The sequence below is a fragment of the Embiotoca jacksoni genome, unplaced genomic scaffold (assembly GCF_022577435.1).
Source record: "Embiotoca jacksoni isolate LCO1_2020_lvr unplaced genomic scaffold, fEmbJac1.0.p SCAF_16, whole genome shotgun sequence".
NCBI lineage: Eukaryota > Metazoa > Chordata > Actinopteri > Embiotocidae > Embiotoca > Embiotoca jacksoni.
This window is the reverse complement of record NW_027185296.1, coordinates 8,993,355-9,017,667: the sequence shown is the minus strand read 5'-3', so window position 1 is coordinate 9,017,667 and position 24,313 is coordinate 8,993,355. Positions and strand designations below refer to the sequence as shown.

Here is a 24,313-nt window from a genome sequence, read left to right as displayed (position 1 = left end):
CTTCTCGGTTCCTCCTCATGGGGGACTTGAACATTTGTTCCACAAGTGATGGCGAGCATTTCTGTTAAAAGCACCAAAGCCATTTGAATTTCTCCTTTGGAGAACAGGAATGTGTGAAATTTCATGGCAGTAACGGATGAAATATTTCATGTCTGGGTCAAAGTGGTAGACCGAATGGCTGCACCCACATTCCAGAGCTGTGTCACTGGTGTGGCTAAAAACACAACATGTAGAAAAATGAATGGGTCGATTAAAAACCCCAGTGCTTGGTCACGGACCAGAGGAGGTGGTTGCAGGACGTGGGGTGAGTGCAGCACTTGAATCAGAAAGCAATGGGCCCATCAGTGTGTGAGGTGCTAAGCGTGACACTGGATATTTTTGGACGGCAGCGGCGGAGGGTCTGGGAATACAGCCATCAGTGGCGATCCGCTCGACCCTTGGTTGTTGTGTCTGTGTCGGAGAAAGCACAGCTGCTTTGTGAGAGCCAGGGGGTTTTGACTGCCGTCTGTTTGATCTCTGTTGCATTTCGTATCCATGATGTGATGATGACTGCTGATACATCCATTAATGCATGCAAATTTTAGAGGCTTTTCCTGTTGTTGCCCGGGCTTGCTAACTCAGTAGTTATTTTTAAATGACTCCTCAAAATATGGGGAACCTTTTATTTATCGTATAAAATCTATAATTTGTTTAGTTTCAATCCTTCTTTTATTACATCCATTCTACATGTTGTCTCTCCTGTAGTTGTGTCTGTTGTTTGTTGCCTATGCAGTTCTCCTCGCTCCAGTAGTTTTGTGGTATCTTTTTCAGGTACACAGTAGAAGCATGTCTATGGTCGGTGGTTACTGGCCCAACCAACCTACCCCATGTTTACCGTTTGCTGTCTTTCTATACTGGTCTTTTCTCTCGCTGCTCTCCCCTCACCCCAACAGTTCAAGGCAGACGGCCACTCACCTCGTTCTGTTGGAGGTTTTCTTCCTGTTAAAAAGGAGTTTTTCCTTCCAGCTGTTGCCCATGTGGGAACTGTTGAATTGTTGTAAAAACTTTACTATGTCAATAGCCGAGATGACATTTGTTGTGATTTGTCTCTATATAATGAAATCAAATGTAATATATCTTGATTGTGTGTACTATTTTATTGTACTCTGTAAAGCACTTTGTAACGGTTTTGAAAAGTGCTGTACAAGTAAAGTTTATTGTTGTTGCTCTCAGGAAACACTTTAATTTATTCTATATTTTTCAGAAGTTTTGCACGTTTTCTACATTCATGGTGCCAACAGCATCTACAAATGATCTTTCCACACGACTAAAGGGTGAAACAATTTTACAACAGTTGTAATAAAATAATTCAGAGCAATAAAAATAGACAACTTTATTGATTAGTTTGGTTACTGTCTCCATCCTAGAACTCAGTTGTGCACGACTTCAGGTTAATTCACAGTCCAATGTTCACATCATTTTAGCAAACATGCAGTATCAGGCATGCCATCGTGTTTTTAAACCATTATTCATCATCATGATCAATCAGTCGTGTAGAAAACAAAATGGTCTAAAGCAAGCTTCAGCAGCACCGCATCGCTGCATAGATAAACTCCACACCACATCTGTTCATGCAGACATCAGCTGTTTTGAGATCTATCTTGCAAAACATGAGAGGAATTGTGTGCTTATTTCTTTTCTTTTTTATAACTGTTAAATCTTTTTCTTTTCTCAAACTTGAATATCAGTAAAATCATGACAGTAGGGATCCTGTTAAGAAAAAAAGATGTATTATAATAAACATAAGTTGAGAATGAAGCAACTTTACAAGTAAAATGTACATATTTCCTACAAATCCAGTGCCAAATGTCTCAACATTCTTCACTTTCCTAACGATCACATGTGCTGCTGCTGCAGTCCTTCAACTGATACATTTGAGTGCAGGCTTAAAATGCTTTTGCAAAATTCATCTCATATATACTGTGGCTTTTGTGCATTTTCATTTATTTTCGCATTTCTTTAAGTGCAAAAAGTATAAGGTTGAAAAAGTAATGTGTAGCACCATCACTTGCTTTAGACCATGTATGACACACACAAAATATGTTTGTAAAAACTGAGAGGATTTTAGTTCCCATGATTATCAGAGAATATTTATCAGTCATGGCAATGTGTGTGCAAACTGTTACATGTATTTTAAACAATACAAAGAGAAACTAATAGAAAATTAAAAGAGAAAAATAAGTTAATGTTACAATGAAAAACATGATATTATACAGTGTTTAAAAATACATGATTTATTCCTGCAAAATATCATTAACAGTGACGTAGACTATGGATGTGGGACTGGACTGGTTAATTAAAAGGAGTAACATCCCTGTTTGTTGAGTCAACAATGCACTTTTGCCTCCATTGTCAGCCCTTTTGCATTTATTCTATATTTACAAGAAAAATCTTGGCTCAGACATTGGTGTTCATTAGAGGAACCGATGTATTCCGCTGAAGGACTGGTGACATTACCCTAACCGAACTTCAGGCCCGGTCACGTCGAGGCCAGGGGCCGCAGGAACTCCAGCTGGGACTCCAAGGTGACCCTCTCCTGGTGAACCACCTGCAGCCGACCAAAAGAAAACATGACCCCTGATCACTGCCATCCTGAGCAAGACGTTGCACCTTCGGGCGGTAATTATATTATGTATTTTGTTTGCTGTGGCAACAACAGTCCAGTACAAGGTCAGAACCTTTAAAGGCTGTAATGTTCATTAAACCACAAAAATAAATGTTTTGGGCAAAATAAACTGCACACAAAGATTTAGCATTTATCTAACTTTTACCAGGGGGAAAACTAAAAATGTACAAGTTGTCCTAAAAGTAGAACCAGCGGAAAGAGCACAGGATCAGTTTACTCAGCCAAAACGTGGATTAGATTATGTTAATGTAGATCATGTGTGGCATTAATATTTGAAATCTGGGCCCTGACCTTGTCACTCCACATGAGAAAGCTCAGCACAGCGGGTAGTGAGGAGTGACCATAATACTTCGTCTCACTCTGCCATGTGAGTCGAGCAGCAGGCTCAAGCTCACTGCCTGTTTGCTATGGTAACGAGGATCTGCAACAAGATGAATCCCCTAAAATGGCCTCAAGTGTTCAATACACCACAAAATACAAAATACAAAGGTGTTGGACAGAACAAGAGGAGATCCACTCATTCTCAGGGTTTTTTCAGTGAAGATCTATCTAAAGGAAAGGTCACAAGGTCACGAGGTCAGTTCAGTCTCCCAACTCATGTGGAACAGATTATTATGTGAGTGGTATTGATATTAGGTGTCACTCTCCGCACTGCACCAGAGAAAAGGCCATGAGGTCACTGATAAATAAAGTTTAGCAAAAATTATGACAACGTTCTCATATTTCACCTGTTATTACCACACAATTCACTGAATATGACTCTGGACACGCTCGAGTGTGGAATGTTTCCAGTCGTTGGGTTAAATTTAAAACTATTTGATCAACTTTTAACCAATCAGCATTGATCACCATATGACTATGGTTGACCGCTGGAACTCAACCACCGCTGCTACTGTTGGAATTACATCTAGAAACAAAACGCTTGACTTCAACGTCATCGCACTCAGCCACCCCCACTGGTCACTGATTGGTCCATCCTTGAAAGTGGCTGAGCAAACCTTAAAGCAAACAGGGTTTCCAGACTGTTATCACAGCAAAGAGCAATAGGAAGGTGAAGCCAGGCTACATTATATTATGAGGTATGGTGCATGAAAAGGTGACATTTTGGCCTGAGGATGGCACTAGAAGGGTGAAGTACTCAAACTGAAAAGGATTAAATTTCTTGAGTGAAATATCCTGGAACTAAATAAATCAGAGTGGAAGAGTTTAGGTTTCTAAGTTAGACTACAGGTTGTGTTCAGGGATATTCTTTATCGGAATAATATTTGGGTTTTAGTTTGCAACTTGTTACACAAGCAGCATTAATTGTTACACACTGCATATATTCAGATTGCATATAATTCTTAAATGTAAATTTGTGGCAAATATGTTGTTATTATGTAGTAATTTCTATCTACAATTGATTTATAGCATGATGAAATTTGAACTCCATAAGTGTCAAATGAGAAAGAGTTCAAATTAAAACAACTCCAAGTACATTTTTCATTGGAGTTGTAACTCCCACCGAAGTAAGAAAATAATTACTTTCCCTCTGCTCAAAAGTGTATTCGATGGTCTCACATGTACACTCAAATGGAGGTGATTTGAACTCACAGAGAATTTATTCCAAAAACCAAAATTTGCTGTGTAAATTTCATAGTAAGAGGTCTGCAGTGAACGGTGAAATTCTGTCTGATGGCGCTGCCAGAAAATCACGAGTATTAATGTTGAACTTGGCAAGATATTCTCCGAACATCAACACTCTTAGCCATTTCAAAATGAAAACTTAATTGAAAGTAACATAGATAGATGTGTTGGAGCTTTTACAAATACTTCCTTTGGGATAAGGAAAAAACAAAGATGGATTACATGTCAAAATGTCTGTTTTTGATTTCATGAAGATTTTCTTGAACTGTTTCCATGACCAGTTAAGAAAGAAGTCTCTCGTGTCTGCACACACCCTGTTGTAGTTGGATTCCTGACCGGCCCAGGATCTATTTTCAAGAAGACATTTGTGAGTGCCAGTGGCTGTTTGGTATTTCGACAAGGCATGAGTCTATATAAAGACACATATGCCTTTCTCTGCAGAATTCCACAGATGCTTTGAGGAGGCAGCAGAATTAGGACGAATAAATATCATCCCGCATGACCTCACACAAATGGGAGAGAAATAGGATTATAAAACCTTGAAATCTGAGAAACTAAATGGCCTATTTGGACCATATTTGTGAATGGCATAAAATAGGCCACTCGCTGGTAGCTCTCTTCTCTTTTTTTAAATTCTTTGGCCTCTGTTGTATTAAAGCTATAAAAGCCCTGCATGTGAGCGTGAAGGTTTCACTCCTGGATCATTTACGAGGAGAATGACAGGCATGCAGCATGTGCTCCAAATGGGAGTGAGTGTGCCACAGGCAGATCTCCAACGCAAACAGCCAAGTCTTTGCCATTAGTTCAGCTATGAATGATGGGTAGGGGGGCAGACAGTTGAGCTCGGGGCTTTTCACCACGCTGGTCCGGCGGGAACATTTGTTGTCAGTTGCAAATGAGTAGAATTCAACTTCTGACACACAATGGAGAGTTTTTGAAACTGTGTTAACACGAGCACCACCATGCTCATGTGGCTGTGGTTAAAATGCAGCGCACAGTCCCTGTTGTTTGATTGAACTGTCAGATTTCAAACTACGCCGTAGTTCTGGGTGTCAAGCGTGCACCCTTTGGACAGATTTTCTCACGGCTGCAGGGCTAGTTTTCCCATTTCACAGTGTGCCGAAAGAGGAGGAAGAGGAGGAGGAGGAGGAGGAGGAGGGCACGGGATGTCAGAAAGTTTACGCAGATGGACACATACACCTTCATTAAAACACCACAGGGATCTACAAACTGAGTTGTGCTCTAAGAAATAGAAAGCTGACTGACCTTAAGTTGCTGCTGGAGCTCACTGTTGAGGCGTGTCAGCACTGCGTTGGATTCTTTGTTCTTGCGGATCGCCACCTGGATCTCCCTCTTCTGTTTGGACAGCAGCCTGAAAGAATTTCATTCAATTGTATCAGCTTTTAATCTCTTTTTTTTTTTTTTTTTTTTAAGATACATTAAAAAAAAAAGCATAATTTAATTAAAGAAATAAGTAGAATCTCCATTTCTTTCATCTCATCTCAGGTCTGAACACATCGTTTGGACATAAAATGCCTGGAGTCTAACTGAACAAACCGGAGTCAATTCAGAGACATCAAAAGAATGAGACCAATACGAAGATCACTGCAGCTTCACATCAATCCAGCAGCCATCGCCAGGAGCCGCCACTGTTATTGATGGCCACCTTCTACTGCACTGACAGTTTCAATGAGCTGTCTGGTCAATAAGGAGACATAAGCACACATGCTAGAGTCATTATGGTGAGTTAGGGTGTGCCTTAATGGCGGGTGAATTCCCCTTTCTGGGTGGGTTTCATTGGTTTTACGATCACTTTAGTGTATGTAATTTAAATAGTATCTTTAACCTGCATTATTGACGTTTTTTTTTGTTTTTTTTTACTCCAAGCTGTAAAGAGTAACATCCCCTTATAAAGTTCATATGGCTAAGATGTTAGCAAAAACAGTGGCTTATTTACACACCAAGCAGACATGAGTGAGATTAGCATTTATTTGGATTCATGTCCACGTACATAGAAGTCCAACATTTAGTTTTCTGGTAGCTCTGCTTCACTTGCCGCTAATCAAAATTTTGGCTGCTTTAATCACTAAATTGCCCACTATGTTCACGATATAGTTGCTAACTTTGTCCGTCTGCCATTGCCGTTAGAGAGGTCATGTGTAGTAACTTTTTAGACCTCTTTTGTTGAAAAAATGCAAAGAATTATACTATATGAGACAGAGATTGAAACAAAAATTGAATGTGGCCGTGAAACCAAACAAGTTAGAAGATGGTTAAAGACTTCATAAAGCGATAATTCTCTGTAGCTGTATCTCTACAAGCGACCATGTCCAAATAACACAAAGGGATTTAATGTATTGTTTGTATAAAATACAACAGCTTTAACATAAATAGCCTTTCCTAGTTAAATTTGAACTACTGCTACTAGCTTTAACTTCTGCTGCTTAATGAAATTTAGCATGTACTACACCCAGAGTCATCTAGATGGTGCCATGTCAGTGTCACAGTTTGCCTCGCCTAGTTGTAAAAAGTAAGGTGCTTTTGGCACCAAATACCAGATGATTTGGTTTAGAAAAAGATCATGGTTTAGGTTAAATGTTACAGGGTCGCAATTTGGTTAAGTTCAGGCATCAGTACTTAAAAGGGAGTCTCAGTTGACTTTTGCTTCTTCAAGGACCCAAACACCATCGCCCAAGTCAAAGTCCTGTTAGTTCCGTCTAGCCATCCCAACCTCCTCTCTACAGGGACTTTATCATTCCTTGTTCTTTTGTTTCACGTGATCTCCTTCTTCGACCCGAGTCGTCACAGCACCGACGCCACAGGACACCTTGTGCGGATCTGTCTGACGCTAAAGGCTTTAACAGAACTGCAGTATTTGACGCCATGGCAATGAGAACGGCCTGGTCATACATACGTGTACTTTTCACACCTGGAAGTGTATTACATGCTTTCCTGTGATACCAGACTGAAATTAATCATGAAATTCAATCCAAAGAATCTTTTACGTGTCAAGAGTTAAATGTTTGACTAACTTTTGCGCAGGTTTGGCAGATGGAGGAAATGGCACGGCAGGTGGAGGTACCGTCTCCAGGTTTTGGCTCTCCGGGTGGTATTTCCTGCGAACTGGCTTCTGCGGCGCCTGACTGTGAGAAGCACCAGTGGCGTCCTGAAACAAAAAACAAAACTCATTCAGCTAATCACAAACAGAGACATAGACACCTGCAAAACAGAATTAGCGTGACGTCATGTCTGCAAAAAGTTCTGACCTGCTTTGAGGGATTCGTCAAGTCTTCAGTACTTAGTCCAAATCTAGAGCATGGACGCTGTTCTTCAGGTTTCACACCGCTCTCCTCCTGCAACACAGACAAATCATGAGCCAAATTAAATGATCCAAAAAACTTTGCCCGAACTTTGGCCGCATAAGCGATAGGATCAAAGATCACTTTCTAAGAGAGAACAGTGTTGATGTTATAACGAGGTGAAATGACATGAGGGAACTGCTATAAAGAGGCGAGATGAAATGCATCTGCCCCGGCCATGGATAAAGCAGCTCCTTCGCTGCAGGGACCGCAGCGTACTTCTCTTCAGACTCGGCTTCTTGCCTGCTCAGAGGGAGCCATGATGGATTAATGTGCTTTTATTGCATCTCCTTGCAGGCATTTCAGCCATTTTTGTCTTCTAGACATGATGTTTAACGCATCATCACCTTCTTTCAGTCAGCAGAGGATAATAGTGCAAAGGCGTGAGGACCTACACAATAGAATTCGACATGTTTAGCTCACAGCAGCATTGTAAGATTTGTGGTTGAAAGAGTTCAGGGCATTTCTTACTGGGCAGCACCTTCTGAACACGGTCGTCTCCATCTGCTAATGTTGGATTTAGTGAATTTGATCCATTAATTTCTAAGGGCTGCTGTCTACATTGTGGTGGCAGTTGAAATGCCTTTCCTGATGATTTAAACAGGCTCCTGCTGTAAATTATACCCAAGAAACCTAAAAAATGCTTCTCGCTGTGAATTGACTTGCAAATAAATGACCCTGAGATTCACTGCTCCACTGGATGTGAAATACAACCGCAGCATGGAAACATTTAAAAGGCGCTGCAGTAGCTTGTAGTTGCTACAGTGGCAGTAGACCACAGTAGCCCCATAAGCAGTGTGTGTGGTCACATCAGCTACAAGTCACGGCTGTTACTGCAGAAATGTGAAGGATGGTATTACAGGAGAAGTGACAGCACTGTCTTTTTATGAAGAACGGATTTTCACAACGGGCCTAAATTTAACTGGAATACTTAGGTTTAACTAAACCAGGTGAAATTTGTTATGAAGAATTTGACTTCATGTGATTGTGCTAAAATGGCATAAAGAGTGAAGCTGGCGAACACAAAAGAGGAAAAAGTGTACAAAACAAAAGGAAAAGAGACAGCCCTGACCCCGTCTAACTTTCTGTCTGAATGTATTCACTTGTGCAGTGGATCGATGCTGACTCTCCACTCTCAGGAGGAGACGGTGGGCCTCGGTAAGCATGGATGATAGTGGGACTGACAGATACATGTATTTACTTCTGCCGTGTTTTTGGAAAAAAAATTACAAAGATGGGGTATTTCGAAAATACAAACATGATGTGGCAGCAGGAGCCTCATTCCTGGTTGCAGGCCCAGTGTCTCAACTTCACTGTAGTTACAGCGTACTGATCCTGCTGTGGTCACTTTAAAGGTTTGTAGTTTGGAAATGTGAAAAAAGCGAGGTGAAGTTAAACAAAATGACATAAAGAAAAGATAAGTGAATAAGGGTAAAGTGAAGGGAACTAAAAGGAGGTTAGGCAAAAACAGGTTCAGTGAAGTGAGGTGAAGCTGAGTGAAGAGAAGTGAGACAAATTAAAAGAGCTTAAGTCACATTTATCAAAGTAAAGTATGGGTAGGTTAAGTGAAGTAAAGTGTGAAGTGAAATAAAATTAGGTTAAACAAGAACAGGTGAAGTGAATTTAAGTGACAGAGTAAAATAAAGTGAAGTTAAGTGGAATTAAGTTATGTGAAGTAAGTGAACATAAATTGTAGAATAAAGTGAAGTAAAAAAAAGGTGAGGGTAAGGGTAAAATGAAGTGAAGTAAAATGAAATTTAGCAAAAAAAAGATTAAAATCAATTTAAGTAAAGAAAGTGAAGTGACATGAAAAAAAGTGAAAGGACGTGAAGTTAAGTAAGGGTAAGTAAAGTGATGTGAAGTGAAGGGAAGTAAAGTGAAGTGATACAAAGTGAAGCGAAGTAATGGTAGGTAAAGTGAGATGAAGGTAGATGATGTAAAGTCAAGCCCAGTTAAGATAAGTGAGGGTAAGTGAAGTGAAGGTAAATGTAGATAAAGTAAATGAAGTGAAAGAAAGTGATGTGTGGTGAATGTAGATGAAGTAAAGTGAACAGAAGTTGGGCCAAGTTAAACAAAGTCAACAGAGTGAAGGTGATTTAATGTAACAAATCGGATGCACCTCACCATTTTGCACAATTCTTAAAGAAACAGAATGAACTGAACAAAGAGTAAACAATATATATATATATGTCCAGATGCGAAGTTGCTTTCTATTCACCATAACTGTTAACTGAACTGCTCCCGAGAGTTTCCTGCAAAAGCTGGTGTCAAATATTCAGACCGACATACTTTATGTTAAGGAAGTTATTTTTAACGGCACCTATACTTCAATCTTCTATAAAACGTCTCTCTGAGGAGTTTGGGCTGGTATGAGTTTCTGTTTGTCTTACTAAGTGAAAAATACACATACAGGGTATAGTTACCTTTGGGCTCATCGAGTGTGGCTGGTTTTAATCAAGTAAAACATCATGTGGGGAGAGACGGTGATACCGGACAGACAACAGTGATGGGCAGAAGGAGTAATGGATACAAGAGCAGAGTCAGAGTAGTAAAAGAGCACCCTAAACACATATGATTACAAAGACAGTATAAGAGGGAAGGATATGAGTGATAGAACAACATACAACACAAGAGGAGCGAGGTAGGACTGAGCCTGTTTGAGTAAAATTAGGAGCTGCAGTTCCCTTTAACTGTAAAACTACATCTGATTTGTTGAATAAAAGCCCTCCAAAAAAAACCTTCATTCCCATTAGGAAGTTTACAAAGCTGTGTAAATACAACCCCTTCGCATTAAATTCTGTCCAATTAATGCAACATTTGCCATCTGCACATAATATTCATTCTGCCTGTTGGGCACACAACTGATTTAAACAAACATACATTTGCAGATTCACAACTGTGATGCAGTAATTAGCATTCATGTTATTTATCAAGTTCATGTGGCGATTAATCATAAATCGGCCAGAATATAAGTGCAGTTTCATAAGCAGCTCATGTCCTGTAGGTTGAGGCACTGTGATCTGAGTTCTGAAGGGAAATAACTACAGTGAGTGCAGATACGTCCTAATATGGTGCTTGCGTTTGCTTCCTAGATTAGACTCCCCACTGGGAGAAGAGGAAAAGTTCAAGGTTCTCATCCACAGCAGTATTAAAATTACACGAGGAGAAAAAGGAAGTGGGGTTCCTGAGGGGAAGCAGGCATTAAAAGGCAAAACATTCAGTTGATTACTTTGAATATATCTTGCTAGAAGATGGTGATACTGATGGAGAGGAGCACCAACCACCATCTGAGGATTTTAACACATGCAGGTACAACTCCGGCCTAAAATATCCCTCCTTCCAGGTCCTCCCAGTTGTTATTTTCTGGGTGTAAATGCTATGTCTCGTAATCTTTAAAATGTTCAGGTTATTGCTCAATAGGCTATCAAACACGGGTTAATCTGGGTTATTGTGCGGTGTAACGTGATATCAGTATGCACGGTCGGAACACCAAGGTTGAGACCAGACGCACGGCGCCTCACTTCAGCCATAAATAAATCCCTGATGTCGTCTTTCACTTGCAGTCCGCAGCAGAGCAGACTTTGATGTACACTGCTGCCATAACCTTTCCGTTTATTCCTGCCTCGAAATAGAGGCTCGTATATTTGTCAAACGTGACCTTAGCGACACATTCACAGCTCAACATCTGAGAGGGGAAATCGTGCAGTGGAAAACGCTGACAGCCTGAATGTTTCTATTATGGTTTCCTTTTGTAGAGATAGTTGCCGCTTGCTATATTTGCAAACTCCAAACGAGACAAATGAAGGTACGACAATCAGTCGTAAATGAGGTTTCGTACTCACCTCTTCTCTGAAGTGACTGAAGTCAGCAAAGTTCGGCTGCTGCACTTTGTTCTGGGGAGTTTTCTCTGAAACGTTGATGAAATGAGGAACCTGACGAGAGAGATGTGAGGTACTTGATGAGGCAAAGCTTTCTTTCATCATTAATGAATGAGACATTTATAGTGTGGGAGTTCAACAGAGACTTTGTTCAGTAGATATAAGAGCACATTGGCACTGATTGCTACAATTCAAATCTGCAATACAACAAGACTTACCTGTGAGGTTGATGGTCTTGGAGGGAGGGCAGGAGGAGGCAGCAACCATCCACTTTTAACCCCTAAATTCAAAGACAACAAAAATAATTCACCAAGTTTTACTCTAATGATGTTATTAGGAGTCTGATTTCACCTTTTAAACACGAATATACCACCTATACTTCATAATCAGACACTGGCTCGGACTCCGGTGTACCTCTCACCTTTCAGACTGAACAATAAAATCCATCCGTCTCCGTTTCTGCTTTTGTCCCTCTTGAAAAGAGGAACTGCCACAAACAAAACACAATAACTCTGTCACAAAAATGCAGCGTAGCTCCCGGCTGCTCGCGCTCTCACCTTCTGTGATACAGCACTGATATCGTGGGAGGAGCCGGGCGATCGTACCTGGAGCGCCCTGCTGGAAGAGCTTGTTGAGGTCCAGCGAGGAGGCCCTGGAGTGGGTTTTCTGCGGTCGAGGCGGAGGTGTGGGAGGCTCCTCAGCCTTCTTCATCGCATCTTCGATAGAAGTGCTGGAGTAGGATCTGGAGGTGAGGTCACATGGGAGGCAAAACAAAGAATGTAATGATGGCTAATGTCATAAAAGATATTATTTTATTCACTCCTGTGTTGCAATGGGATAATCTTCACCTTGGTCTAGTTTTTGTCCTCTTATGTGGGTCCAGATCCTGATGTGGGTCTGTGAGAAAGGAACAAAGGTGTGTCAGGCTTTTGAGTGGTTGCAAATGAGAAACCATTACTTCCCTTTAGCCACAAACTGTAATTTCATTTGTGTGAAGCAGCTAAATCAACATGGCACATAATCATTTTTGCAGATACTTTTACTGCCATAACATATTACATCCTTCTGACATGCCTGAACTCTTCCATATGGCTCCAAAAGCATCTATTCCTGAAGAGGTTACCTTTTTTAAGCTAGTTTCAACTCAATCACACTTCAACTAACCAGGATTCTTTTACCAGAGAGGACATAAGAGGAGCGATTCCCAAACCAGTGAAAGCACTGACAGTCGTGGGGTATTTGCAGTACCCTACTACCCTCGCTGCATCTGAGACGTGAAACACATGTTGTATAAGTATTAAATCACCCTAATTTCTAAAAAGGAGTTTTAGGATCACCTGGCCTCTCTGGAAAAGCACCGAGCTGCAGAGTCGGTTTCTTTTGAGATGTTGCCAACCTCTTCACACCTGCATCTGCTGACACAGTAGTAAAGAAATCCGGAGTAAAAAAATGACCACACAATATAAAGAGTTCATCACTTCGGTATATTCAAATTTCTAAAGAAATGATGGTACCGTACATGAATGTATTTTACTTTTAGTAGTGTAAAAACTAGGATAGCAGGACTCTTATTTTACTTTTCAGGACTAAGAAATAACATACATTTTCCCTCTGGTCTGTTCTTTTTGTAATCGTGGTGGAACAGGTAGGGAATGTGTTGTGTGTTTTGTATACACGTGTACAGACTGAGACAGCAGCATCAGGAACTTTTACACATGTGCTGCTTTACTGACATGTTCTGTTTTATAGTTGGTAAATAATTGGCAAGAACACTGAAAATATTTCTTATCCCGGTTCATATACTGTTGTGACTTCAACAGAGCATTCAGCTCACTCATAAGTAGTAAACCTGTTTCCCATCTGACTTTAAAGTAAAAACTATTTTTTGGATTAGTTACTCAAATTAATAAAAAAGTATTTTTATAATAATATTTTACCTTGTTTACTGGATTCTTCTGTCAAATCTGGTTGTATTGTGGCCAAGCTTGGCTGGAGTCTCTCCTAAAGGAGCAGAGTGCAACAACACACCATCACTGCCTGCCCAGACTGAAACCATGTAAATGTGTAGTGCATTTCAGGATGTCAAAGCTTGTGCTCTCAGCTCAACATGTCAAAGGGACTGCACTGCACTTGGACCATGCTGGTCTGTTTCATGTTCTGCTTGTGAGTGCCCCCTGCAGGCAATGAAGAGGGACTCCACATTAACAACTGGCATTGAAGAAGCTCAAGATTTGTCTTACCATCTGACTCGGCCTCGGTTCTGCATCCTCAAAGACAATTAAAGGCTCTGCACTCTGTTAAAAAAAAAAAAAGAAGCACAGTTTAAACAGGTTAATACTTAATTAAGACTCAAGAAGAGCTACAAGATTAAATGTTGTTGCTTGTGTGCCTTACTTCAGGAGTATCGGGTATGTCCTCTTCAGGATGCATGAATCCTGGCTGCAGGGTGGGAGGAAGACTCTCTGGGAGAGGGTAACCATTCTTACGTGCCACAATCAAGTGAAAGGCTGTGCAGAACTCGGAGAAAGTGAGAGCTCCATCTCTATCCACGTCACTCAATTCCCTTAAAGAATTAGTTGAAAGGATGAAGAATATATATGCAAGATCTGAGAGAGGAGCTGTGAAACGATGTCTCACACAATAATGCAGACTGTGTTATTTTGGTTCTCAACAATGATGATAAAAGAAACCGTTTTGATAAAACTATATTTTTAGTTTCCTGCAAAGAACTATGCGATTTGGTCCAAATTAGAAAGAAATTTCCTTGAAAGAAAATCAAAATTTAAACACTTTGTTCAAACTATTTTCATTTTCAGCTGACCTGAGTCAGCTCAGCAGAAGTGTACGAACTGAACTGGTCTCAATAATTTGTTACCCACTTCATTTTGGGAAACGTCATAATAATTTTGAGGACATTATTCTGAAATTAGACGACTAAAATGAAGTGTTACCACAATATTTACATAGCGTGTAAAACATTACAGCCTACTGCGTGAGCATTTAGCATACAGCGAGCAGGCATTTTGTGTGAAAAGAAATGTTTCAGTGCAGAATTTCTCATCAACATTAACAAAAAAAAACAACCATGGCATATAATTGCATAAACTGTGAAGACATGAGTAATAATATTGTTTTCAACAATAAGAAAAAAAAGTGATATTTGTGACAAACTAAGCTATCACAAAGTAGCAGTAGTGGTTTTCTTAACCAGCTGTTGGTACTTTATGTTTAAGGTTCAGACTTCAGCTGTTTTCCTCCTTTAAATCACTCAAAGAAAGCAAATGAGCATAATTCTCAAAATATCAAATATGCATTTAACAATGTCAAGAACAGCCCAGCAACCTCATTTTCAACCAGATATTTGTTTTACTAAACCACAACCTTATTAATAAGGTGTGAAAACCAGGAATAGTTTGATTTTATTCAAAGCAAACTGACAAGACCAAGTAAATTTAACGTTGTACAACTAGAAATAGGAAGAAACAAGATTGCCTGGCTCGGCCCAAAGATAAAAAACCTCTACCAGCATCCAGAAACAAATGATCCTGTATCTCCCTTTTTAAAATTTGTCCAAAAACGAGAGGTGAGATTTGTTAATTTCAAACTTTTGGACTCTTTGTGCTATGCTAAGCTAACTAGCTGCCAGCTGTAGTTTAACATTTAGTATAAGAGTGGCATTAATCTTTACATTTAACTCATTTTACCAAAATGTCAAATTAATCCTAACAGAGTAACAGCCTAAAAACACAGCAGCACAAAGCGATATTTTCCACTTTAAATGAATTTCATGCAGTCACCCCTTTGTTTCAATAAAAAAAAAAAAAAAAAAAAAAAATCAGTTCAAAATATTCTTGTGATGGAAGCTTTGTTGTTTGAGCATGAGAAGCACAGTGCAGGTCTGCATTTTTAAAATGCAGCCTCTGTTGCCTCGGTGGGCCCGCTGAGGCGCTCGGCTGATGAACACTCTACTGACCCCAGAACAGAACAAGGACAGACAACACCATGAGTCAGCACTTACCAAATATGGGAGAGCTCTGGGATTGGTAGCTTGGATTTTGTGAAGAAGTTCTTTGCTACAGCTCCTGTATATAACAAAGTTAAACCAGTGGTAAAACAGTTTGATGGTATGATTTTCAGTCTTTAAACAGGTGCAGTAAGAGGGGTGTCCGTACCCAGGATCAGAGCTCCCAGGTCAGGCTGCAGGCTTTTGAATTGATTGGTGTAGTACTCGAGCTGTTCCTCAGTGATCCTCCAGGGGTCATCATCAGTATAGTCCAGGATGCCCTGCTGATCCAGCCTCTCTACTGAGGAAGCCTGGGCAGATATAGAGTAATACAAAGTAAGATGTAGAATAATATTGACCTAATAAATGACATAAGGATATTCTAATTGTAAAAATAAATATCTGTCTGTACCCGAGCCATGGCTGGATGCTCCACAGTTGTTTTGGTCCCATAGTTACTGGGCGAGGAGTGCTGCTCCAGCCGTGTGATCGGCCACGAGGAATGTTTGCTTTCATAGGCTGCAGGATAGAGGAGGAAAAACACAGCTTTGGCGGAAGAGAAATGTGAGACTGACATGCAAAGATTTCCTGCTGATTACACTCCTGAAAAAATGTGATCTGAGAGAATGAGAATTTCACAGATCAAAAGGACCAGGAGAGAGTAAAAAAAAAGTGAGAAGAGAAGATCAGCGTTTGGCGGAATGAACAGGTGTCAAAGCTTCAGTGCAACCACATCTTTTTCATTTTTCATTTTGTTTACAAATTATAGTTCTTGCATACAAGCGAGCTCCAAATATACAGAATAGTCAGTAGCATAGTCCCGTTGCAGGACTGGAAACCTACCGATCTGTGCGTCTAGTCCATTTCTCTGCTGGGTGTACGGGTAGCTGTGATACGTCAGCGGGGAGCGAGGCGGTGAACTGCAGGGTGAACGTGGTGGAGACCAGGGCTCCTTCCAAAAAAGGAAAATGTATAAATATTTCACACACTTAAATCAGCATGTAGCCTCTATGAATACACCAAAATGTGCACTGCTGCAGTGAGATCGGGTGAAGGTCATGTTTCTGCCTCTGTCCTTGTGGATATTTTAATGCATTCATCAGATGCAGAACAGTAGGCAGGTGACAGGAAATGAAGGGCAGAGAGATGGAAACCAGGAAGCTTATGGTTCAGAGGTCACCAGAGCACCCACAGTGACAATGTTTAGGTATAATGCAGAATGTCTTTGCTCAGAGCGCCCTTCTTGGTCATACCACACAGTTGTACTGTCTGACCGGTTACCCATGCATGCAGCTTAAAAGTAGCGTTTTAGATCACAGATGGCAGTCGACACATTGTGTTTTGTGCCACGAAAAGTTCAGTCCCACGCGTACCTTCTTGTCTACGTTGGCCTCCAGGTGTCTGAAGGTGCTCCTGTCCCCTGGAGTCCAGGAGACAGGACCGGGTGCGGACCCACACTGAGCCCCCTTAGCCTCGATGCCGGGAGGAACGTTTGAGTATCGCATCTCTGCTTCATTCTTCAGACCAACAAATCTGGGCAGAGGTAGATCTGCAGGGACAACATGAGGATATCTTGTTTACCGTGATAGATTATCTCTTTTCCTCGACGCTAACTCATAAACAAGAATCTTTAAAGTTTTGTTTTTTTAAGTTTTATCTGATCAGCAGCTTCCTTTTTGATGACCTTCGATACAACCAAGAGGGAATTAATCTGGATGAGTGTCTTTACAGGTCTTATTCTGCTGAGTTGAGCTGCTACTACTCCACACCGCAGCTAGTATGAACCTCTGAACACACTTCTTCTAATAATCCATCCAGCTATGTGTTGCGTTGGGGAAAACAGATTTTCTCTTTGGTGGGGGTGCGACTGATTGTGTGCTCTTGTAATAAGGTCAAACCCACTTAGCCCTTTCCACGCGACTCCCCTTTCATCCAGATTAGACCAAATCCATGCCATGTTAAGTTAATCTCCTGATCCCCTCTTGCTCTCGTAAGGCGCCTCCTCTCCGAGGGGCAGACTTACTGGCCGTCACACTCTCCAGGCGAATGGGCAGACCGGATTGGGCGGCTGCCAGCAGCTTCAGGGCCACGTAGAACTGAGGTGTACCGAAGAAACCAAGACGCTTCGCTCCACACACCTCGGTCACCTGAGACAAAGAAAATTTAGAAGGATTTTCAGAAACTGAGTCGAATATTATGAGAGTAAGATTTTACCAAAACAGGCTAATATATCCAAAACAATGGTCTGAAATTCTGACACTTCTGCTTTTCTTCTTTTCAGAAACATAATCTGGCCAGATTACACTGTTACATTATTTTACAAAATAAAAGATGAAGGCTCAAAATAATGTATTTGCATGAAATTATTGCCTCCAAACAGAGCAAAGCATGAATAAACTGTGGGGGATCTGTTTATCCTGGACTCTTTTGATTAGAGGTACACTGGCTGCTAGAGGGGCAGCAAAAGAGATTAGGATTATGTAGAAAACAGCTATTCTGGTTACTTCCCTCCCATGAACAGAGTGTGTGGCTTTTACACTGTAGTTTTTCAGCCAAATGTTTATTTATTAAACAATATTAAAACTGTGAATTGGACTGGAGACTCACTGCTCAGGGCACGAGTCCAACCAGTCAGCCTTTGCGTGCCCACATTAAAGGGCTAGTTCTAAATTTGTGCTCGTTAAACTAACTAAGATACAGGAGATCATTCCTGCCCACTGCAATAAGACTGTACAGTAACTCACCTCTGGCAAAATCCATCACACAACAATAACACCGTTGTCTGTTTTTCTTGTTTGTTTAAATATATATAAAAAAAATTAAACAACTTTGCACTATTGTTTAGTTAGTTTTAATTTAATTATTCTATTTTATTCTATTTATTGTATATACTGTGCATTTTTATATTTAATATTTTTTTACTGTTGTTTTATTGCTTTCCTGTACCTATAATGCTGCTGTAGCGAAAAAAAAAATTCCCCTTGGGGATTAATAAAGTAACTATCTATCTATCTCTATCTATGTAACCGCCTGTAGTTTATCTTAGCACAAAGACTGGAGGCAGCAGGGAAAACAGCTGGCCTAGTTTTGTCCAAAAGAAACACAGTACAGCATAAATAAATCAATAATTACCACATTATTCTGTATCTTTTTGTTTAATTCTTACAAAAACGATGTGTTGTGGTACTGCAGGCTAAACTGACTCGCTACTGGTGGCAGCTTCATACTTTATCTACTCTACAGATACAAGGTATTGACATCATCATTTAGTAAGAAACAAAATTCATCAAAAAGTTTTGTAGGTTACTTTTTCTGAACATTCATCACTCGCTTCTCAGCGTGTTTGATGGGGAAGAGATTGTCTCTAAATTGACACTGCGCTTTGTTCATCTCCCCAGTTGTACCGAGGACAATTCCAGTAGCTGAGTAAGTAAGTCAACGCTAACTTTTATAATCAAAACCAAAAGGCCTGAACTCTTATGGCACAACACTATTGTTAAAGAAAATGTTTTCAGCACTGAGACGGGTGACTGACTGGTACCTGACCGCTCATGTTCTTTTGGCAACAACGGATTAACACTCGTTATCTAACGCTATCAAGTCTTTCATCATCACACAAAATCCAAAAGTCTTCTTAAGTTAAACACTGGAGTAGAATACTGTAAAAAAAAAAAACATGGACACACAATTTAGTAAACATTTGCTTGTATGTGTTTATGAAATATGAACGATAGGGGTGCTGTTAATACCCATTGTCTAATACAGCTGAGGGGACTTGTGAGAAATTATTTCTGCTTGAGCTGCATTGTATTCATTCAACAGGTTTCACAGGGAGAGGACGTCCAAAACAACTAGAGTCCCATGAGAGGCTGAGCAGACAGTGGAGGACAAGTCTGCAGTTGTGGTGAGTGCGCCTGAGGTCAGCGGAGAAAGGTTGATGATAAGATTCTTTCAGGAGCAACGGTGAAGATGCTGAGGAACCAGACTGACGGGTCAGATCTACGACCTGAGGGGAGGAGTTATTTAAGGAGGATGGAAAACTGCCAAAAACCTTTTAGCAAACATATGTCATCACATGTATGACTTTCTGGATGTTAATGGATCAAATGAACTGTTGAAAAAGTAAATGAGAAAATCAAGTTTGATTGAGCCATGGTGCTACACAGACTGTCTGACACACGGGAGCATTTATACAATAGTTTGTGTTTTTAAATTTTGAAGCAGAATTTCCTACTCAACACATCACCGTGCGTTATCCCAGAAAATATTGTTATTCTAAATTACAACAATGAACTCATACCTGATTTCACGTATGCTGTGTTTATAGCTGAAGTGTGAAAAAAACAATCTCGTTGATTCAACCAAGACCAATGTTTCTGTTGTTCCCTTGAGCAAATGTTTCGAGCAACCAGTGATGTGTAGAAGTTGGTCTACTTCTACTCCACTACAATTCAGAGGGAAACGCTCTTTTTCCACTACATTAATCTGAAATGGTAACGCTGGTAACGCTTCAGATTATACTTTTACATTAAAAAACATTAAATAAATACTGTCAAAGATGAAACCATTGGTTCCCTGCTTCTGAAAGGGCCCTGTTGACTTGCTTCAGCTGTTAGCAGTTCAACAAAATTTGGTCAAACAATCCATTTCATAAAAAAGAAAGCATTAGACAGCTAATATTTAGGGGCTATCTTTGGTCCATTGTTGTTTACATAATACATAAATAATACAATTTCTTCCTAATCGATCCTTCAATATCCATTTTGTTGCTGATAATGCCAATTTATATGCCATCCTGTAGGTGTCACCCAGTTCAGGCCCTGACTCATACATATACTTCTACAGTCATCAATACTTAAACACAAGCTAGTTTTAAATGCAGATAAGTTTATGGTCTTCTCCACCTCCACTAGTGACTCTGACTGTCCTGCCATTAAGATCTCAAATGGCACCTCTATCACTCTGGCTGATTTATACAAATACTTCAGAATTTGGCTTGACAGCAGACCATCATTTAGGATTCATATTCAATATTTGATTCAGAAATTTAAACTCCAAATAGGCCTTTTATATAAACAACTATAGAACTTCTGTTCAGTCAACCTCCATGTATGTCCTTGACTATGCAGATATTCTGTATTGTCATGCTGCCTCATCAACACTCAGCAGTTGAACCCGGTGTGTCATAGTGCATTACGATTTATCAAAAATCATACATTTCACATTCATCATTGTCTTCTGTACCATAAGTTTGAACGGACTTTCTTACAGTCAAGAGGAACTTTCATGTTATTTATGTATGAAGGTCTACTATTAAAGCTCTCAAAACTACCTCACATCTCTTCTCTTCATTTAAATCCAGTAACTACAGCCCACGATCACACTGAACCTTAGATATCCCTCAAGTACGCACATATGTTGGCAGAACTGGTTTCAGATCTAAACAGAATCAACTGAGATCTTGGAGATCTTAAAGCTTTACTATTTGATGTTGTTTTTATTATCCTTGTGAAAATTTGAAATTTCGTATTCATTGTGTTGTCGTCTTTTTTTGTTTGATGACTGTGTTCTTGTGAATGTTTCTTTTGGATCTTTATCTCAATGAAACATCCCGATTAAATAAACTTTGTATTAACATTTTTCTTGTTTCTTGACCCAGAGGAGAGACCCAAACTCTAGGCTGGGAAACACTTCCTTAAACTACTAACTACATATAAGCCAGTCATTTTACTTTTAATATTTGACTTTGTTGATAATACTAAATGCTTTGAATGCAGGACTTGTTTCAGTACTTTTACATTGTTACTGTCACTTAAGTAAAACACACTTCTTTCACCGCTGTGAGCAACACAGACTCCGTCAGTCCTCGATGTGACAACAACACAAGGACTCAGACCACACCTTTTTAAACCAGACGGGTTTGACAGCCGGATCTGTCAACGCGTCACTGCTGCACAGATCCCTGAACATGCCTCTGAGCACAAACACGCCAACGACTTGAACTACAACCTGACAACAAACAGTGGCTTGATCTGCATCCACAGGAAAGACATCTAACTAAACATTTTATCATGCTCCCCGAACAAAATGTTCTGTGGAACATTTGCTCCGCTGGCAGTGAAAATAATCTCAGTCAGCATGACCCAAAGTCTGAATACGTCAGTGTAGTGAGCAAAACAATTGGTTTGCCTGCAGCAGGAGGAAGTGTCATGTTTTTCTACTCATCTGTTGTAAACAGAGGTTAGACAAAAAGATCCTTCCTCTGTAAATCCAGTCAGTGCAGGCAAATCATAAATCAGTAAAACACCCCTGTGTTTTCCACATGATGGAAAATGTCCTCTTTTAGACAAATATCTGAAAATATTTACAGCAAAAACTTAAATCATCACATAACATCTAACTTCTCCGACAGCCAAGAGGAAGTCAACCGTCTCTCTGATACTGTGTGACACGATGACCCACATGTCAGCGCCAACCCCAGGAGCGATCCTGCAGGCATCCTGCAGCAGGCCAAACACAGCTCAGAAGGCTAGTGTGTGTCAATCACCCCTGTGTGGTGGCGGCGATCCAGGCCGGACAGGAAGGAAGCGCAGCTCAATGCCAAACTTCCTGACACCCACACAGAGACACAATAGGCGGCCATCGGCGGGAGCCGGCCCCTCGGGACAGAGGGTGGCCTGAACGGAGGCGGCAACCTGCTGTGTTCATCTGAGCTGGAAAAATGTGTTTATATTCCTGTGATGGGTCAGCAAAAAGACTCTGACTCAGTTGTTTCATGTTGGAGCCAGTTAAAAACTGTCTAACTACTAGCTATTTATATTTCTGTTAAACACGGTTACTATCGGTCCTTAAATAATCATTAAAGACAAGCCAAAAAAAAAAGAAAAGGTTCCATTTATGAGAGACTTTTATCACTTACATGTTAGTTTTACCTGGTTTGAATTACACTTTAATTCTTTCTAAAAGGATTTTGAAAACATCACTGAATAAAATAATGGGTTCAAACTTAAAAGAATCACAGCAATGCTTTTATAAGTTTTAGCTCCTTAACTAAGAATTATGCATGCCTTATGTAATGCTCCAGGCAGCCACTGACTTCCATTCACACCTCTGAACATCAGAGTTGTATGATCCATGACCCATCACAGTCAGCATCAAGTCTGCACAGCATCAGCTCAACAATTTCACTTCAAAATAAATGATTAAAGCAACACCATGTAACTTTTGTTGAATGACATTGACATTGAGTGACAGTTAGGGGGGCAATAAAAAAGTGCTAAAATGTGACATAAACATAACGCATGTGGAGAAAAGTCATCAATTCAAGTAGTATTTAGCAACATTTTGCTAATGTTAGCTACCATATAGTTCATATCAGGCTGAGTGAGACGAAACCACCGACAGCACACAACTGAGCAAGGTTCATTATTGCTGTATAATTTTTTTTAACTTTTCACTTGTAACATGAAAAATGCATAATTTTCTCTTTCAAATGTAACATTGACTGGCTATAATGTATTATGTGATGGTTTACGCAGCTGAAGCAAGTTTCTAAATTTCATATTGGACAGAAATGGATGGAAATCAATGGTTGCCCCGAATACTATAGCACATCAACAAAAAAATTCAAATACAGAAGCACGGTTTGAAAAACTATAGATGGATTGACAGAAAATAAACAACTACTCTTTAAACTTAAAATTATGTTTGAGTCCTTTTTAGTAAAAAAAACCCCACTTCTCTCAGGTTGAAGTCATCCAGTCCAACTGTCATTGGTCGGATTGGCCTTTATTCACTATTTTCCATCATTTCCATCAAAGTGACTGAAAGCTTAAATTACTTTTAAGAATAATCACTGTCATGTTTGGTACATGAGTAGTAAATGGACTACAATTGCAAAAGCACTGGTGTGGCCCTTTAAAGAGACTTACTCTAATCGCAGGTGATCACAGCACCAACAGCAGCTTTAATGCAGACCTTTACACGTCCGAAATTCCTCTGATCACAATAGTGAACACGATTATTAGCAACACCTAACAGCCTGATGTAGAGAGGAACCATACAGGCGAATGCACAGCTATGTAAATGAGGCTGGTTTCCTGTATGAGAGGAGGGGGGGGGAAGAGAAAAGGAGGTGTGCGCGAACCCCTCTCGCACACACAGCAGCAGAAAGACACTGCACAAAGAAAAGATGCCTCATAATCAAACATATGGCGGATCATTTACACGCCGATCGCCGTGTACACCCGGCTCCGTGTCTGCTGCGCATCACTCAGGTTTGGGGAGCAGCAGCCGCAGCTCGAGCCCTTCACCTTTGATAACATGTGATGACCAAGCAGACGCGCAGACACACACACACACACACACACACACACCACTCACTTTATGCAGGGATTCGGGAGGTAACTGAGACGCCTTAAACAGCTCTGCCACTTTGCTGGACGACAGTTTTCCTGAAGTGTCCGCCTGGCACAGACCGTGGAGACCTGAGTAATACCTCTGCTCATGTTCATTCAGGGAGATGAAACTCCCCGCAGACGCCGCACCAGATTCCTGATCCATTCCCGGGGCTGACGCATGGAGGATCCGCGGGAGAAGCACAAGCAGATCAATACATGCTGCTCCGGACACTGGCTCCCGTTTCAAGGCGGAGGAGAAGGGAGGGAGAGGGGCGGTTTGGCCGGCGGTGGACGGTATTACCTCCAGCAGGAGTGTTTCCAGTGAAGGCAGACTGCCTGCTCAGCTCAGGCGGCTCGTCCACTCCTACCGCCTATTGTGGCTG

General features: G+C 40.6%; 1 protein-coding gene across 3 annotated transcripts; it reads right to left on the bottom strand.

Moving 5' to 3' along the window:
- Window positions 1-1,357: 1,357 nt before the first annotated feature.
- reps2 (RALBP1 associated Eps domain containing 2) lies at window positions 1,358-24,285 on the bottom strand. 3 transcript variants are annotated; one of them, XM_069150759.1, is made up of 19 exons: window positions 23,914-24,285; window positions 17,555-17,678; window positions 16,905-17,080; window positions 16,375-16,483; window positions 15,944-16,050; window positions 15,701-15,842; window positions 15,547-15,610; window positions 13,923-14,091; window positions 13,769-13,822; window positions 13,466-13,529; window positions 12,866-12,943; window positions 12,377-12,425; window positions 12,134-12,270; window positions 11,747-11,808; window positions 11,493-11,582; window positions 7,558-7,644; window positions 7,324-7,457; window positions 5,558-5,663; window positions 1,358-2,587 (listed from the first exon to the last, which is right to left on the bottom strand). In XM_069150759.1, the coding sequence occupies exons 1-19, from the start codon at window positions 24,091-24,093 to the stop codon at window positions 2,519-2,521; spliced, it is 2,001 nt and encodes a 666-aa protein (XP_069006860.1). In that variant the 5' UTR covers window positions 24,094-24,285; the 3' UTR covers window positions 1,358-2,518. The 3 variants fall into 3 exon arrangements, with proteins under 3 accessions (XP_069006860.1, XP_069006861.1, XP_069006862.1); XM_069150760.1 differs by having other exon boundaries at window positions 12,866-12,940; XM_069150761.1 differs by having other exon boundaries at window positions 24,029-24,285.
- Window positions 24,286-24,313: the final 28 nt, after the last annotated feature.

What these genes read in the sequence shown, in the direction of transcription:
- reps2 (XM_069150759.1), bottom strand. Translation starts at nt 24,093, where the DNA reads ATGGATCAGGAATCTGGTGCGGCGTCTGCGGGGAGTTTCATCTCCCTG. An exon ending in CCAGAGCTCTCCCATATTTG is followed by an intron (nt 14,092 to 15,546) that starts GTAAGTGCTGAC and finishes TAATTCTTTAAG; the next exon opens with GGAATTGAGTGACGTGGATA. An exon ending in ACATACCCGATACTCCTGAA is followed by an intron (nt 13,823 to 13,922) that starts GTAAGGCACACA and finishes TTTTTTTAACAG; the next exon opens with AGTGCAGAGCCTTTAATTGT.